General features: G+C 35.5%; 1 protein-coding gene across 1 annotated transcript in view; it reads right to left on the bottom strand.

Moving 5' to 3' along the window:
• The window catches only part of PIP4P2 (phosphatidylinositol-4,5-bisphosphate 4-phosphatase 2), an 86,853-nt gene that overhangs the window by 13,364 nt on the left and 54,034 nt on the right, over nucleotides 1-19,455 (bottom strand). The window contains exon 5 of the mRNA XM_059901797.1: nucleotides 6,122-6,174. Coding sequence (XP_059757780.1) covers nucleotides 6,122-6,174 — 53 coding nt within the window. The remainder of the gene's footprint in view (nucleotides 1-6,121; nucleotides 6,175-19,455) is intronic.

Below are 19,455 nucleotides of genomic sequence, written 5' to 3'. Positions count from 1 at the left end.
TTAACATAGTTGATAAACAGGGTAACCACAAATCAAAAACATACCATAGATTTACAAAAACCAAAAAGAAGAGAACATAAGTATAATACAAAAGAAAATCATCAAGCTACAAAAGTAAGAACAAAAAGAAAAAGAAAGGGATAAAGAAGAAATATGAAATCAATGGGAAAACAAAGTTTAAAATTGCAATAAATACATATCTATCAAGAAGTACCTTATAAATCAATGCACTCAATGCTGCAATCAAAAGACAGAGAGTGGCAGATTGGATAAAAAAAAACAAGAGTTTATGATATGCTGCCTACAAGAGACTCACTTTAGGGCAAAGAACACAATAGATTGAAAGTGAGGGGATGGAAAAAGATATTCCATGCAAACTGAAATGACAAGAAAGTGGGGGTCACAATACTTAGACTAAATAGAACTTAAAACAAAGCCATAAAGAAACATAAAGAAGGACACTATATAATGATAAAAGGACCACTACAAGAAGAGGATTTTACACTCATCAACGTATATGTACCTAATACAGGATCACCCAAATACATAAAACAAATACTAACAGACATAAAGGGAGAAATTGACAGGAATACAATAATAGCAGGAGACTTTAACACCCCAGTCACATCAATGGACAGATCTTCCAGACAAAGAATCAATAAGGCAACAGAGATAATAGATGATACAGTAGAACAGTTAGACTTAATTGATATTTTCAGGACATGACATCCAAAAAAAACAAGGGCACATGTAACATTCTCAAGGATTGATCACATACTAGGGCCAAAACAAGCCTCAACGAATTTAAGAGTATAGAAATTATCTCAAGCATCTTTTCTGACTATAATGGCATGAAACTAGAAATTAACCACAGAAAAAGAAATGAGAACAAAATGATTACATGGAGACTAAACAACATGCTACTAAAAAACCAATGGGTCAATGATGACATCAGAGATGAAATTTAAACAAAATACCTATATAGAACTACCATATGACCCAGCAATCTCACTACTGGGCATATTCCCAAAGAAAACCATAATTCAAACAGACACATGCACCCTAATGATCATTGCAACACTATTTACAATAGCCAGGACATGGAAGCAACCTAAATGACCATCAACAGAGGAATGGATAAAGAAGATGTGGTACATATATACAATGGAATATTACTCAGCCATGAAAAGGAACGAAACTGGATAATTTGTAGAGAAGTGGATGGACCTAGAGTAAAGTAAGTCAGAAGGAGAAAAACAAATATTGTATATTAATGCACATATGTGGAATCTAGAAAAATGGTATAGATGATCTTATTTGCAAAGCAGAAATAGAGACACGGACATAGGGAACAAATGTATGGATACCAAGGGGGAAAGATGGGGTTGGGGGGAATTAGGAGATTGGGATTGACATATATACACTATTGATACTATGTATAAAATAGATAACTAATATGAACCTACTGTATAGCTCAGGGAACTCTGTGCTCTGTGGTGGCCTAAAGGGGAAGGAAATCCAAAAAAGAGGGGATATATGTATAGCTGATTCACTTTGTTATACAGTAGAAACTAATACAACATTGTAAAGCAACTATACTCCAATAAAAATTAATTTAAAAATAAGTAAAAAATAAAAATATACCTTGAGGCAAATGACGATGAAAACACAACCATACAAAACCTATCGGATACAGCAAAAGCAGTTATCAGAGGAAAGTTCATAGAGGTACAGGCCTTCCTCAGAAAACAAGAAAAATCTCAAATAAACAACCTAACATACCACTTAAAAGAATTAGAAAAAGAACAAACAAAACCTAGAGTCAGCAGAAGAAAGGAAATAATAAAGATCAGAGAGGAAATAAACAAAACAGAGATTTTAAAAAAAAGAAAAATTAATAAAACCAGGAGTTGATTCTTTGAAAGGATAAACAAGACTGACAAACCTCTGGCCAGGCTCACCAAGAAGAAAAGAGAGAGAATACAAATAAATAAGAAATGAAATAGGAGACATAAAAACTGATACCACAGAAATACAAAAAGCCACAAGGGAATACTATGAACAATTATAGGCCAACAAATTCAAAGACCTAGGAGAAATGAACATTCTTCTAAAAACATACAGACCAGTCACTAGAAATGAAATAGAATCTGGAATTTAAAAACTCCCTACAAACAAAAGTCCAGAACCAGATGGCTTCACAGGTGAATTCTACCAAACATACAAAGAAGAACTTATACTGATCCTTCTCAAACTCTTCCAAAAAGCTAAAGAGGAAGGAACACTCTGAAGGACATTCTATGAAGCCACCATCACCCTGATACCAAAACAAGACAAAGACACCATGAAAAAAGAAAATTACAGACCAATATCTTTGATGAATGTAGATGCAAAAATTCTCAACAAAATATTAGCAAACCAAATCCAGCCACACATAAAAAAGATCATAAACCACGACCAAGTGGGATTCATCCCAAGTTCACAAGGATGGTTCAACATATGCAAATCAATGTAATATACCACACAAACAAAAGAAAGGACAAAAACCACATGATCATATCAATAGATACAGAAAAAGCCTTTGACAAAATTCAACATCCATTCATGATAAACATTATTACCAAAGTGGGTACAGAGGTAACATATCTCAAAATAGTAAAAGCTATTCATGACAAACCCACAGCCAATATAAAATGAAATGGCAAAAAGTTGAAAGGCTTCTTGCTAAAATCTGGAACAAGACAAGGATGCCACTCTCACACTTCTCTTCAACATAGTATTAGAAGTCCTAGCAACAGCAATCAGACAAGAAAAAGAAATAAAAGTATCCAAATTGGAAGAGAAGAGGTAAAATTGTCATTATATGCAGATGATATGATTCTATATATAGAAAACACTAAAGACTCCACACAAAAACTACTAGAACTGATAAACGAATTCAGAGAGATATCAGAATATAAGATTAACATACAGAAACCAGTTGCATTTCTTTATGCCAACAATGAAATACCAGAAAGAGAATGTAAAAAAACAATACCTTTTAAAATCACAACCCAAAAAATAAATACTTAGGAATAAACCTCACCAAAGAGGTGAAAGACATATATGCTGAGAAGTATAAAACATTAATAAAGAAAACTGAAGGTGATTCAAAGAAATGGAAAGCAATCTACAGGTTTAATGTGATCCCTATCAAATTACCCATGACCTTTTTCACAGAACTAGAACAAATAATCCTAAAATTCATATGGAACCATAAAAGACCCAGAATTGCCAAAGCAATCCTGAAGAAAAAGAACAAAGCTGGAAGCACAACCATCCCAGACTTCAGGCAATACTACAAAGCTACAGTAATCAAAACAGCATGATATTGGCACAAAAACAGACATATGGAACAATGGAACAGAATAGACAGCCCAGAAATAAACCCACACACCTACAGGCAATTAATTTTCAACTAAGGAGTCAAGAACATACAATAGGAAAAAGTCTCTTCAGCAAGGGGTGTTGGGAAAGTTGGACGGCTGCATGTAAATCAATGAAGTTAGAACATACCCTTACCCTGTACACAAAAATAAATTCAAAATGGCTTAAAGACTTAAACGTAAGACATGACACCATAAAACTCCTAGAAGATAGCATAGGCAAAACATTCTCTGATGTAAATGGTACAAATGTTTTCTTAGGTCAGTCTCCCAAGGCAATAGAAATATAAACAAAAGTAAACAAATAAGATGTAATCAAATTAACAAGCTTTTACACAACAAAGTAAACCATAAACAAAACAAAGAGACAACTTACAGAATGGGAGAAAATATTTGCAAACGATGCGACTGACAGGGGCTTAATTTCCAAAATATACAAACAGCTCATACAACTCAACAACAAAAAAACAAACCCAATTGAAAAATGGGGAGAAGACCTAAAGAGACATTTCTCCACAGAAGCCATACAGATGGCCAATAGGCACATGAAAAGATGCTCAACATCGCTAATTATTAGAGAAATGCAAATCAAAACTACAATGAGGTACCACCTCACATCAGTCAGAATGGCCATCATTAAAAAGTCTACAAGTAACAAATGCTGGAGAGGGTGTGGAGAAAAGGGAACCCTCCTATACTGTTGGTGGGAATGTAATTTGGTGCAGCCACTTTGGAAAACATTATGGAGGCTCCTCAGAAAACTAAAAATAGAACTACCATATGATCCAGCAATCCCACTTCTGGCATATATCCTGACAAAACTGTATGTCAAAAAGATATATGCATGTCTATGTTCATAGCAGCACTATTCACAATAGCCAAGACATGGAAACAACCTAAGTGTACGTTGACAGATGAATGGATAAAGAAGATGTGGTACAGGGACTTCCCTGGTGGTCCAGTGGTTAAGAATCCACCTTCCAATGAAGGGGACACAAGTTCAATCCCTCGTCGGGGAACTAAGATCCCACATGCTGCAAAGTGCTCTAGAGCGTGCACACCACAACTAAGACCCGACACAGCCTAATAAATAAATATTAAAAAAAAAAAAGATTTAAAGAAAAAGATGTGGTACATATATACAATGGAATACTGCTCAGCCATAGAAAAAAATGAAATAATGCCATTTGCAGCAACATGGATGCAACTAGGGATTATCATACTAAGTGAAGTATATCAGAAAGAGAAAGACAAATACCATATGATATCACTTATATGTGGAATCTAAAATATGACATAAATGAACCTATCTATGAAACAGAAACAGAATCAGGGACATAGAGAATAGACTGGTGGTTGCCAAGTGGTGAGAGGGTTGGATTGGGAGTTTGGATTAGCAGATGCTCCTATAAACCACTCTTAGGATTACTTTACTCTCAAAATAGATATAGTATTTATATTATTCTAAGGATCACAAAAATGTAACTATGAGCTGATAATTTTTATTTTAAATACTAATTATCAAAACATTCCAGTCTAATTTCCTTTGCTTACTTTCCACACATGCAAGTGGAAAACAGTAATTTTTGAATTTTATTATCAAAATAGATGCTGTGCAGAAAAGAGTATAGCAGGCCTAACACTGCTATCCTTAGACAAGTTGGCTTGTAAGGTAAGCCCTTGGCTGACACCTGGGAACTTAGATTTCAAAAAAGTTCTAACTATTCCCTTACTGATAAAAGTGGGTTGCTATGCCTAAATTACTTGTACAACCAATATGGCTTATGCCAAATACCTGCTTTCCTTCTGGGAGTATGGAATTGTGGCATGTGCTATGCGGCAGGTGCCTATGTGACCAGCTCCAATTAGACCTAATAAGCTTCTCTGGTCAAAAACATTTCACATATGTTGTAACAATTCATTGCTGGAGGAATGAAGTCCTGTTATGACTCCACTGGGAGAGGACTATTAGAAGCTTGCTCTTGGTTTCCTCCAGATTTTGCCCCACATGCCTTTTTCTTTTGCTGATTTTGCTTTGCATACTTTCACCATAAAGCTGTGAGTACAACTGTATACTAAGTCCTATTAGTTCTCCTAGAAAGTCAAAAAATCTTAGGGTGACTTGGGGTCTCTCAACATAGATGGCATAAAATGTCTTTAATCAAAATGTCTTCTAGTTTCTCCCATTTTTATATTGCCTTTTGTTATTTTCCTTAGGTACACCATTTAGGAATACAGAGAAATTGACTGAAGAGAGATAAATAATTATAAAAACTTTGCCATCCAACTTCCTAATTATAAACCCCCCAAAATTTGGTTTTCTCCAAGATTACAGTCCATTTTTTTATACAGTCCATTTTAAAAACATAAATTTTAGATTATTTGCAACAGATTATAACCACTTAGAACATTTGAAAATCATTACCAGGTTACTGATAATTTTAGTAATTTTCACTTTGTCTAAAGGTAAGTTGATTTACCTTTAGAGAATAGATCCAATCATTTCAATTTCAAAATGGAATAGATTAATCAGTTCAAAGATGTCTTTTTTTTAGTCTTGAAAAGCATAAATATATTAACCATGCATTCATCCCATAGTATGTCTTAACATCAAAATTTACTTAAGTGAGAATTCTGAACTCTTTAAATTGTTCTCAAATATTTCCCAACAGTATTTCCAGTGGTACAGAACTTACATTTTTTTGCAGTGTGGGCATTTTGCCAGAGTGTTGAACCTTAGTTCCATCCACTGTAAAACAAATAAGAAGAGAGGTTGAAAACAAAAACTGAAAACTATCCAATCTGATAAGATGTTTCTTTTAGTTCAAATGTCCTCAGGGATCACAGCAGAAGCCATCAACCTTTTCATAGTTATATGAGCTTTTCCCCTCCAACACATCTCCCCCTCCCTTAAAATAAAGGTTGGGATTCCCCTCTGAAACAGTTCCCATGATTTTTTCAAGGTTCTGATGCAATCTAGGTTTGCTTTACAATGAAAACTGGATGTAATGTTGTAATTTGGGTCATTTCATTCAGCTTTATGTTTCAGTCCACTGCCAGAAAATAAAAACATATTTCATGTACCTTCAATGTTGTTTTTCCTCTAAATATTGATGATTAGCTTTTTAAATACATGAGTATTTAGACTCATTACTAAAAATGCAACTATTCTATTTATGTAGAAAATGCACAAAGTAAATAAACTAAACAAATTAGATACAGGTAGAACTAATGTCAGGAAGCTGCTTTCTGTTCTATAGTTGCTTATTCTATGTAACAAAATACATTCCTTCTACAGACAACTTTCTTTCCATTTTCTTCCCTGCAATGTAGGTAATAAAATGGGCTACCTTCCTCACAGTATTGTTATTCAGATGCTTGAAACAGCTTACTGGTAGTAAAGTCTTTGAAAGGAGGTACAATATACATTTAAAGTAAAACTTAAAAATTAAAAAAAAAATAAAGTAACCCTTTACCACAAAAAATATATTTCAAAATACCTTCCTCCCCTTCCATTTTTTGCTTTTCTATATATCTTCTTGTAAAGTGTATATTTCTTTTGTATAATTCCGTTAAGTACATTAACAGTTTTATCATCAAAATAACTTTTCTTTCACTAAAATTAATTTTTGCTTAGGATTCCAGGTCACTCAGTTTTCTTCATAACTCTCAAGTTCTAGGTATAGTAGGGCTTCAATAAGTTATGCATATTCAAATGTTTTCCACATAATAGAGGAAAACTTTCAGAAAGTATCTGATACTTGACTATTTTTTCTTTTTAATTTTTTAATGATTAGCTTTTAAAAAAGAACAAATAAATCTGAGTTTGTTTGGACTTCTTTTTCTTCATTTTTATTTCAAACCTCCTGAAAGTTACTTAACCTTGAAATAATCTCTCTCAATCACAGTAGGAATATAGAGTCCCAAGGTAAATAAACTAGAAATGAAACTTTACATGAATGTTCACTCTTTTCACAATGATTATTTTTCAATATCTGAGAATGCCAAACGAAGGCTACATTTTTTTTCAAGCAGCATTAACTGTTCCTTTTATTATTTATTTTATAACAAGTTAATTTATTCTTAATAGTAAAAAGGTTTAAATTAATGTGCTAAACAGATTTACATAGATTTCTACAGAAATTGGCATAGAACATTAAGAAGTGAAGAATACAGAAATCTTACTAAGTACTTTTTCATGTTTTTGAAATTAGTTTTAGGATAGTTGTTGAACTTGTAATGCCATTTCAAATTTTATTCATAAATAACAAACAAGTTTTTCATTGTTAAGAGAAGCAAAGTGGCTGAGGAAGCAATTATGAAACCCTTAAGAGAAGAGTAACTCAAAATCCAAGCTTGAAGGCTAACACACTGGCACAGAAAATCTAGAATTTTAGATGACCAACCTACGGGAGATTATTTAGTCCAATTTTATCATTTTAGCACAGATTATATATGATAAATTCAATTATTACTAACAAACAACTAAGACTCTATTGTATGATTAGTAAGTTATACAGCCAGCAACCTAACACATCTGGTTTTGTTGTTATCTGTAAGTACTCACTTAAATGCAGCAAACTAAGAATAGAAAAATATTTATTATTAGAAATAATTTTGTCATAATCTATTTGAATGGATGCAAATACCTGGGATTTTGAAAGGATTTACTACTATTCTCTTGTCTAAAATGCAGCCTCTGCACTCTTAAAATTTTACTACCAAACCTTGAAGTGTCAATAGAAAAAAAAATCTAATTTTTCCTGTTTTTTTAATTGAATAAATTTGATATGTAACACTGTACAAATTTAATGTATATAGTCTATTACTTTGATATATATATATCTTGTAACATGGTTGCCTCTGTAGTGATATTTATCAATTACATAATTATAGTACAATATTATTGTCTCTATTCATTATTCTGTGCATTAGATCCCTGTGACTTATTTATTGTTACAAGTTTGTACTATCAATCTTATCCTCCACCTCCCATTCTCTGGTAGCCACCATTTTCCTGTTTTTCACAGGTTTGAATTTTTTCTATTCTAGATATAAGGGGTATCATACAGTACTCATCTTTCTCTGACTGACTCATCTCCCTTAGCAAAATGTGCTCAAGGTCCCTCTATGTTGTTACAAATGGTAGGATATCCTCCTTTCCCATGGCTGAATAATATTCCATTGTGTATATATGTACCACATCTTTTTTATCCATTTATCCATTGTGGACATTTGTGCTGTTTCCATATTTTGGTTATTGTGAAAAATAGATATTTTCTATCAGAACGATTAAAAGCAACTTCTCTAAAACCCAATTATTTTTAGTAGAGGTCTTCCAATATTTGGCTTATTTCTAATCATTCTGTATAACAGATAAACTTAGTTTCCCTGAGGTATATTTTTAAATTGATTTTAGAAGGCATGTAAGAAAGTTATACTGCTAAAACTAGTCATTTGATAGTACCCTACTAGGTTTTATTTTTTAATGGATACAATAGGCAACTGGTGTGATTATTTTAAAGTATGTTCAGGTTAAAACTGCTGCCACTCTCTGCTAAGCCACCAAACCATAGAACCCTATGAACTAGTGAAGAAAATCTGAACCTGTCTGAAGGTACTACACTGGCCCACTTCAGGGCAAAGTTTGAGCCATCATCTATTATTCAGGCACATATTGTAGATTTTATTGGAAAATGTCAACCCTACACAGAATGTGGACCTGCCTTTCAACAACAACAGTGAATACCTGCCCCACATAGATGCAATATTAAACTCTCTGTTGTTCAGTTGTCTTAAGAAACTTCTTTACATTCATGGAGGACTAGCTTGTATTACCTTTATTCTTCTGGAAAATTATTTTCTAAACAATGTCTCCTAAAACATTGGTCTGGCTAGACAATCCCCTCAAAATTGTTTGCAAATACTACATAAAACTTCCTCTTGGACTTTAACATTATTTATTTATTATAAGAAATTAAGTTTAATTAATTTAATTATAATAATTAAGTTAATTATTATTTAATCATTTAACATCATTTAATTATTATTATTTTAACATATTACATAATAAAAGTGCTAAAGAATATAACTATAAAAATTCTGCTTGATTTTTTAATCTTAGAAATTCCCAACGATCCTGGAACTCTTTACTGGCATAACACTTTTTATTATCCTATAAAATGAGTGTTCTGATGAATACACTTTGGAAAGCACAAATCTAGCTTTTCTCAACATTATCCATGGTTCCAGCCAGGCTGTTAAATGAATACTGTGAATAGTGTGAATTCCTAGTAAATTTAATTTTAGCATTAGAACAGTGATATTATATTACATTGTATTATGTTATTATAAATAAAGAATATTGTTGAGGACACAGTCCATTATAGTGTTGTTTTATCTTAATCCATGGGAATAATTCTCTCATAGGTCTCAGTATTCCAGTAAAAGCTCCTATGTGAACTTTTACGAAAACTTCACAAATATCTTGTAATACAACAGTCCCCAACCTTTTTGGCACCAGGGACCGGTTTCATGGAAGACAATTTTTCCATGGACCGGGGGGAGGGGGTAAGGGATGGTTTCAGTATGATTCAAGCACATTATATTTATTGTGCATTTTATTTCTATTATCATTACATTGTAATATATAATGAAATAATTATACAACTCACCATAATGCAGAATCAGTGGGAGCCCTGAGCTTGTTTTACTGCAAATAGATGGTCCCATCGGGGGCTGATGGGAGACAGTGACACCGGAAGTGTGTTGCTTATGTCCAGTCTACTCTGTAATCTCGTTTTGGTTGCTGTCACTGCAGAAAACCCTGCTTCACAAAGACAGGATGTTGGAAATGGAAGCAGGCTCTACAGTGCTTTTGTGGCAATCTCAGGATATTCTGCCTTGACTGTAATCCAGAATGTATGGAGATTTGAAGTTGTCTCAAACATACTTTTAAGGCCACCGTCATCCTCAGTCTCAAGCAGTTGATCCTCTTCTAGCACGGACAAAGTTGATTCACCTGGCTTATTCACAAATGGGTCGCAGATCCATTCCTTCCCAATTCAGGGGTCTTTTCTGGTTGGGAAGTAATGCTCAAACTCTTTTGATCATTTTGAGATAGGTGATCATGCACCAGCTGGGAAAAAGAAGGCCCTGGCTCAGTCTCTTTCAAAATCTCTGCTAATGTTTGAAACTTGACAAAAACCCCAATGTTCACTTGTCGCCCCCATAATTTCAGTTTGGCTTTGAATGTAGCCACTTTATCTGCCGAATTGAACACAGTTGTCATTCTCCCCTGAAGTGACAGATTGAGTTCATTGAGCAGGTTGAATATGTCACACAAGTAAGCAAGTTTTGCAACCCATTCTGTGTCACTGAAATGTGTGGCCAGTGGTGACTGTTTTTCTAAAAGAAATCTCTGGAGCGGCTCTCATAACTCAGAAACTCTGGTCAGTGATCTACCTTTAGAAAGCCATCTCGCTTCTGTGTATAAGGGAAGATGTGTGTGCTCTGTGTCCATCTCCTCACAGAGTCACGCAAACAGATGTGAGTTAAGAGCATGTACTTTAATGTGGTTGATAATTTTAATCACATTCTGCAAAACGTTGTTAAGTTCAGGTGACATTTTTCAGCTAGCCAGCATTTCTCTATGGATGACACAGTGTGTAGACTCACATTCAGAAGCGACCTCCTTGACCAGAGTAGTGAAACCAGAAAGCCATCCAGTCACGGCAGCTGCTCCGTCTGCATATCCCGACACAAAATGACCAATTCAGTTTTCCTGATATATAATCATTCAAAGATTTGAATAGTTCTACAGCTGTGATGTTGGTTGGCAACAAAATTGCACATAACATATACTCATGCACATCCTCCTGAAAAATATATCACACAAAAGCAAGCATTGTTGCCTTGTTGTCAACATCGGTAGACTCGTCAACCTGGATTGCATACCACGGTGACTCATTAATTCTCTTTGACAATTGTGCCTCAATATCCTCTGCTAATTCATCTAGTTATGGTATTAGCCGAAAGAGGAACACGTATCACCTTCTGAACTGCAGCCTCTCTTAAAGTTCATGACAAACATCCTTATCAGCAGGCAGGATCAACTCTTCACTAATAGTAAAGGGCTTCTTAGCTTTAGCAATGCGGTTAGCCACTAAGAATGATGCTCTCAATGCAGACACATTTGATGAAGTGGTGGCCTTCAATAATTGCTTCTGTTCTTCATGTTCACATTTTTTTCTTTTGAAAAACTCCAAAGACTTGTCTTTTAATGCAGGGTACTTGGTCTCCATGTGGCGAAGCAGTTTTGAAGGTTTCATGGCTTCATTGGCTAGCCGGTCGCCACATTTTATACAAGGCAGACTTGCAGAATGTGAATCACCTGTGACAATGAACCTATAATTTAAGTAGGACACTTGGTATTTTCTTTTAACTGCAGCTTTCTTTTCGTTAGCAGTCTTAGAGTCTTAGAGTCTTCTGCTGTCTAATCATTGGGTCTCTCCCCCTTTTCAAAGAAGCTCTCCAGCAACGTTTATTTTTTACTCATTTTGGCTAGGGTTAGCTTGTGGGCTTATCAAAACTGTGACTGAGACAAGTGCGCAGTGTGGGAAAGAGGCGCGGATGGAAGTGGTAGACAAAATAATGGGCGGGCCATGCGCGAACTAAAATAAGTGTCGGATTCTGACTTAAAGCCTGCCATTAGATGCAGCTGTACAACTGAAGTACATCAACTCACTTGCCACTATAAAGCCTGCCACCAAATGCAGCTTAATTGTCACTCGCCACTCACTGATAGGGTTTTGATATGAGTCTGCAAGCAATTGATTTATTATGATCTTTGTGCCGTCAAACCTCTCTGCTAATGATAATCTGTATTTGCAGCCACTCCCCAGCACTAGCATCGCCGCCTTAGCTCCACCTCAGATCATCAGGCATTAGATTCTCATAAGGAACGCGCAACCCAGATCCCTCACGTGCGCAGTTCATAGTAGGGTTTGCACTCCCATGAGAATCTAATGCTGCTGCTGATCTGACAGGACGCAGAGCTCAGGCAGTAATGCGAGCAATGGGGAGCAGATGTAAATACAGATGAAGCTTCGCTCGCTCACCTGCTGCTCACTTCCTGCTGTAAGGCCCAGTTCCTAACAGGCCACAGATGACTATCAGTCCATGGCCTGGGAGTTGGGGACCCCTGTTGTAATAGATTATGTTTTCCTCTTTTCATTAACCATAGAAGGCTCATAGCTAACATTCAGTAAAATTTTAACAACTGCACAGGAATAAATATTATGCATACTTATATACTTATGCACGACTTCATCATATTTCTGTCCTATTTTTCATTCTCCCTGACCATTCCATATTTTATTTTTCAATGCTATTGGACTTTGTAACTTTTCTCAATTGCTTTTGGACCTTGTAAGCCAAGGCTGAAACAAAGTATGGAATAAGTAGATGAATTATCCTATTAGTTAAAAACTTGAAGGGCAAAGAATACTACAAAGGATATAAGATTACTTGGATCAGCATAATAACAAGGATAAGGTGAAGTTCTCTAGTCAAAACTAAGAGTTTCCAGGTCTGTTTATTTTTTGTAACACTCAGTATCTCTCATTAGTCTGAAACTCTCCAAGGTAATAGCCACCCTAAATGTATGTACTCTGTTCTAGTCACCAAAAACCTTGTTTTCTGGAAATTTTGAAATAATCTTTAAATACCATATGTTAATCCAAAACACCCTTTCCTGCCAAAAACTTAAAGTTTTAAAATCATAATTACTATGCTAATATGATTCACGTGCCTGCACTGAATATTAAGTAAGAAGGAGCTTACTTTTAGAAGTTCATTTCTGACTTGCAAATTACTTTAGTAATTTTCTTCTGTGGAGAAAATATATAAATGCATAAATTTTAATAAAAACCATGTTACACACATCTATCTAACCTCTCAACTTGGATCATTCTCTAGAATTCACTTCCAGATGATTTCAAAAAATTAAATCTAAACCTTTGTAACAGTTGTTTTTAATTTTACTTTTTTCCTCATTCCCTTGTCTACACTAATATCAGTATGGCCAATTCTCTCTCAAATTCTTTATGCTATTCATGACCATCATCATCACTTTTCTGAATAATAAAACCTAAATATCTGGTCTTGTGTTTCTTCAGGCTTGCCCATATGCAATCTATTATAGACATAGCATCCATATACACAGAATTAATTATAAAGCTCTGCTTTAGCTTTCCATTACTCTTAGGATGTCACTTCCTCTAGGCTAGATGCTTCCTTATGTACACTAAGAACACTCTGTATTTCTCTGCTTTAGCCTAACTAGATTTCATATAATTCTTGTTTTAATTGTCTTTCTCCTATTAGACTGGAAAAATCCCATGAGGGCAGGGACTTCCTGTTTCCCCAGCATGTAGCCCAGTATCTGGTATACGCTCAATATATATTTTTGAAAAAATGAAATCAGCTCACTTATAATGTGTCTTACAAGGACTATCCATGCCAAGGATTTGGAATATAAAACATAACTGGGCAAAAATGCAAATGCAAGGTAATTGTGGAAGGGAACTCACTGAAGTAAACTGAAAAAATCTATTTTGAAGATTTTTAAATGATATTTCAAACTAAATATGCTTGCATATAAGAAAGAAAAGGATAGTAAATATATTTTATTTATATTTAAATTAGTCAGTTAATTTCATATATATCAATACATACAGAGGGAGTAATCCTATAGTAAATCAATAGTGATTTCTTTTTCTTTTTTTAACATCTAAATACTTTCCTTTTATTTATTTATTTATTTTTAAACACCTTTATTGGAGTATAATTGCTTTACAATGGTGTGTTAGTTTCTGCTTTATAACAAAGTGAATTAGCTATATATATACATATATCCCCATACCTCTTCCATCTTGTGTCTCCCTCCCACCCTCTCTATCCCACCCCCCTAGGTGGTCACAAAGCACTGAGCTAAACCCCTGTCCTATGTGGCTGCTTTCCACTAGCTATCTATTTTACATTTGGTAGTGTATATATGTCCATGCCACTCTCTTCGTCCCAGCTTACCCTTCCCACTCCCCGTGTCCTCAAGTCCACTCTCTACGTCTGTGTCTTTCTTCCTTTCCTGCCCCTAGGTTCTTCACAATCAATTTTTTTTTTTTTTTTAGATTCCATATATATGTGTTAGCATACAGTATTTGTTTTTCTCTTTCTGACTTACGTCACTCTGCATGACAGACTCTAGGTCCATCCACCTCACTACAAATAACTCAATTTCATTTCTTTTTATGCCTGAGTAATATTCCATTGTATATATGTGCCACATCTTATTTATCCATTCATCTGTCGACACTTAGGTTGCTTCCATGTCCTGGCTATTGTAAATAGAGCTGCAATGAACATTGTGGTACATGACACTTTATGAATTATAGTTTTCTCAGGGTATATGCCCAGTAGTGGAATTGCTGGGTCGTATGGTAGTTCTATTTTTAGTTTTTTAAGGAACCTCTATACTGTTCTCCATAGTGTCTGTATCAATTTACATTCCCACCAACAGTGCAAGAGGGTTCCCTTTTCTCCACACTCTCTCCAACATTTATTGTTTTTAGGTTTTTTGATGATGGCCATTCTGAATGGTGTGAGGTGATACCTCACTGTAGTTTTGATTTGCATTTCTCTAATGATTACTGATGTTGAGCATCCTATCATGTGTTTGTTGGCCATCTGTATGTCTTCTTTGGAGAAATGTCTGTTTAGGTCTTCTGCCCATTTTTGGATTGGGTTGTTTGTTTTCTTGATATTGAGCTGCATGAGCTGCTTGTAAATTTTGGAGATTAATCCTTTGTCAATTGCTTCATTTGTAAATATTTTTCCCATTCTGAGGGTTGTTTTTTCACCTTGTTTATGTTTTCCTTTGCTGTGCAAAAGCATTTAAGTTTCATTAGGTCCCATTTGTTTATTTTTGTTTTTATTTCCATTTCTCTAAGAGATAGTTCAAAAAGGACCTTGCTGTGATTTATGTCATAGAGTGTTCTGCCTGTGTTTGCCTATAAGATTTCTATAGTGACTGGCCTTACATTTAGGTCTTTAATCCATTATGAGTTTATTTTTGTGTATGGTGTTAAGGAGCGTCTAATTTCATTCTCTTACCATGTAGCTGTCCATTTTTCCCAGCACCACTTATTGAAGAGGCTATCTTTTCTCCATCGTATATTCTTGTCTCCTTATCAAAGATAAGGTGACCATATGTGCGTGGGTTTATCTCTGGGCTTTCTATCCTGTTCCATTGATCTATATTTCTGTTTTTGTGCCAGTACCATACTGTCTTGATTACTGTAGCTTTAGTATAGTCTGAAGTCCAGGAGCCTGATTCCTCCAGCTCCATGTTTTTCTCAAGTTTGCTTTGGCTATTCTGGGTCTTTTGTGTTTCCATACAAATTGTGAAATTTTTTGTTCTAGTTCTGTGAAAAATGCCATTGATAGTTTGATAGGGATTGCATTGAATCTGTATATTGCTTTGGGTGGTAGAGTCATTTTCACAATGTTGATTCTTCCAATCCAAGAATATGGTATATCTCTCTATCTGTTTGTATCATCTTTAATTTCTTTCATCAGTGTCTTATAGTTTTCTGCATACAGGTCTTTTGTCTCCTTAGGTAGGTTTATTCCTAGGTATTTTATTCTCCTTTCATCACTTTAAATATGTCCTGCCACAACCTTGTGGCTTGCAGAGTTTCTGCTGAAAGATCAGCTGTTAACCTTATGGGATTCCCTTGTAAGTCATTTGTTGTTTTTCCCTTGCTGCTTTTAATATTTTTTCTTTGTATTTAATTTTTGATAGCTTGATTAATATTTGTCTTGGCATGTTTCTCCTTGGATTTATCCTGTATGGCACTGTCTGCTCTTCCTGGACTTGATTGGCTATTTCATTTCCCATATTAAGGAAGTTTTCAACTATAATCTCTTCAAATATTTTCTCAGTCCCTTTCTTTTTCTCTTCTTCTTCTGGGACCCCTATAATTCAAATGTTGGTGCATTTAATGTTGTCCCAGAGGTCTCTGAGACTGTCCTCAATTCTTTTCATTCTTTTTTTCTTTATTCTGCTCTGTAGTAGTTATTTCCGCTATTTTATCTTCCAGGTCACTTATCCGTTCTTCTGCCTCAGTTTCTTGTATTTTCTCCATTCTATTTCAAAGATTTTGGATCATCTTTACTATCCTTACTCTGAATTCTTTTTCAGGTAGACTACATATTTCCTCTTCATTTGTTTGGTCTGGTGGGTTTTTACCTTGCTCCTTCATCTGCTGTGTTTTCCTCTGTCTTCTCATTTTGCTTAACTTACTGTGTTTGGGTCTCCTTTTTGCAGGCTGCAGGTTCGTAGTTCCTGTTGCTTTTGGTGTCGGCCTCCAGTGGATAAGGTTGGTTCAGTGGGTTGTGTAGGCTTCCTGGTGGAGGGGACTGGTGCCTGTGTTCTGGTGGATGAGGCTGGATCTTGTCTTTCTGGTGGCAGGACCGCATCTTGTGGTGTGTTTTGGGGTGTCTGTGACCTTATTATGATTTTTGGCAGCCTCTCTGCTAATGGGTGGGGTTGTGTTCCTGTCTTGCTAGTTGTTTGGCATAGGACGTCCAGCACTATAGCTTGCTGGTTGTTGAGTGCAGCTGGGTCTTAGTGTTGAGATGGAGATCTCTGGGAGAGTTCTTGCCATTTGATATTACATGGAACCGGAAAGTCTCTGGTGGACCAATGTCCTGAATGTGGCTCTCCCACCTCAGAGACACAGATCTGACACCCAGCAGGTGCACCAAGACCCTGTCAGCCACAAGGCCAGCTTCCACTGTCACAAATTTTGGACAAATGTCTTTACTACTGTTCTCAGAAATCTTGTGAGGATGCAAATATTCTCCCCATTTTCAGATGAGGAAACCAGAATTTGGCAAAGTTACATAACTTGCCCAGCATCACATAGTCAGGTTTTAATATGGCCATGACCCAAATCCAAACCTAATTCTCAATAGTGAATTTTTAAAAAGAAATTTTTAAAAAAGAAATCTTTTCACTATCCCCACCAAATATATCCCCTAATTGATGTACTTGGTCACTGACTTAATCAATAAAATATAAATGCAAGGAAGAAGATTTATCTTATCCTAGTAGATCAGAAAAATCATAGAAAGTCTGGTTAAATGTAATAAATTGGACAAATGCATGCATTTTTATTTCCTTTTCCAAACCTGACTAAAATGACAGTAAATTGTATTTACAAATGTATAATACCATAAGGACAAATAGAATCTGAAGAGAAATGACCTTGAATTTTCAGACAATGGAAAGCTGATGGAGACTTGGTAACACACTGAAAGGGATGCTGAAACCTGATTGCTTAAAGAGAGATATCCAATGAAAAGCAGGCTGATTCAACTGAAGAACTACAAAATAGTTCAGACCTTGGGACTACAAGGTGCTTTCAAAGATGGGAGTTAGGGGTAGTGATAAAAACAGGAGTATCAGTTCTAGACTCTTCCCTCCATATGACAAAACCAAAAATCCCTCCCTCCCCAACACATGCAAGAGAAGAGTGATTTATTCTCTCAAAGAAACTGAACTAGAAGGACTGTGAACTTAGGAACACCAGGCACAGGAGAAGGCAAGAATAAAACACCATTCTAAAAACAAAGGAGTTAAATAAGTCTACATTCTGAACAGTAGATGAGACCTTCATCCTTATAATCCTTTCTTAGCTCCTAGAATGCTGTCTCCCAGATATACCTCTTACAAGAGGTCAGAGGATTATTCCCCAGAGAAACTTGCCCTAAAAAAAAAAAGACTTATTGATACTAATAGTTGGCAGTTCTTCAAGAAAAGAGAAAAATGAGAAGAGAAAGAAGAAAGATGAGGAGGAGGAAGAGAGAGAAGAAGAAAGGAAAAAGGGAGAGAGGGAGGGAAGGGAGGGAGGGAGGAAGGAAGGAAGGAAGGAGAAAATGTTTAGCCCCTGCTGCATACTTAGAGATTCCAATCAGTAACTTGCTCTCATATATAAATGAGCTTCTCATTAAAACCTCTATCAGAAAAGAAAAACAAATAGAAACAATGGAGAGAAAAGAGAGACAAGGCATAAAGAAGAATAATACCTAAGAAAACATATAATTAATAGCTTCAGAAAGATGCCATAAAGAAGAGAATGTGGGCTTCCCTGGTGGCGCAGTGGTTGAGAATCTGCCTGCCAATGTAGGGGACATGGGTTCGAGCCCTGGTCTGGGAAGATCCCACATGCCATGGAGCAACTAGGCCCGTGAGCCACAATTACTGAGCCTGCGCATCTGGAGCCTGTGATCCACAAGAAAGGCCGCGATAGTGAGAGGCCCGTGCACCGCGATGAAGAGTGGCCCCCACTTGCCGCAACTAGAGAAAGCCCTCACACAGAAATGAAGACCCAACACAGCCAAAAATAAATAAAAAATAAATAATAAATAAAGGAGTTCCTTTAAAAAAAAAAAAAAGAAGAGAATGTGATTTAGAAAAAAGAAAAATTAATCAGAGAACACAGGACAACTCTTAGAAATTAAAAATTAATTTAGATCATCTGAAATTTAAAATTTTAATTAAGTTTAGAAGATATAGATGAGGAAATTTCCCTGTAAGCAAAAGAAAAAGCCAAAACTGAAAAATATGTTTAAAAAAAATGAGAGAGAAAGAGAGAGTGTGTATGTCAATTCAGGTGATCTAATCTTAGGGGTTGTAGAAAGATGGAAGAAAGAAAATGGAGTGGACTATAAAAGGATTCACTGAGTACCCAGACAATGAGGTCAAAAAGATCCTCCCTAAGGCACATTCTAATACTATTTCAGAACCTTGGAGAAATGAAAGAGGAAAGAGGAAAATAAGAGAAAATAAAGAGAGAAAAATAGGTCACATGGAAAGGGTCAGGAGCCACAACAGCAGTTGATCTTCACATCAACAGTGGAGCAAAGTCCTCAAATTTCTGAGGAAAGAACTGGCAACCTATAATTC

The sequence above is a fragment of the Balaenoptera ricei genome, chromosome 17 (assembly GCF_028023285.1).
Source record: "Balaenoptera ricei isolate mBalRic1 chromosome 17, mBalRic1.hap2, whole genome shotgun sequence".
NCBI classification, from domain to species: Eukaryota; Metazoa; Chordata; class Mammalia; order Artiodactyla; family Balaenopteridae; genus Balaenoptera; species Balaenoptera ricei.
The sequence above is the reverse complement of the archived record's forward strand: the minus strand, read 5'-3'. Positions and strand labels throughout refer to the sequence as shown.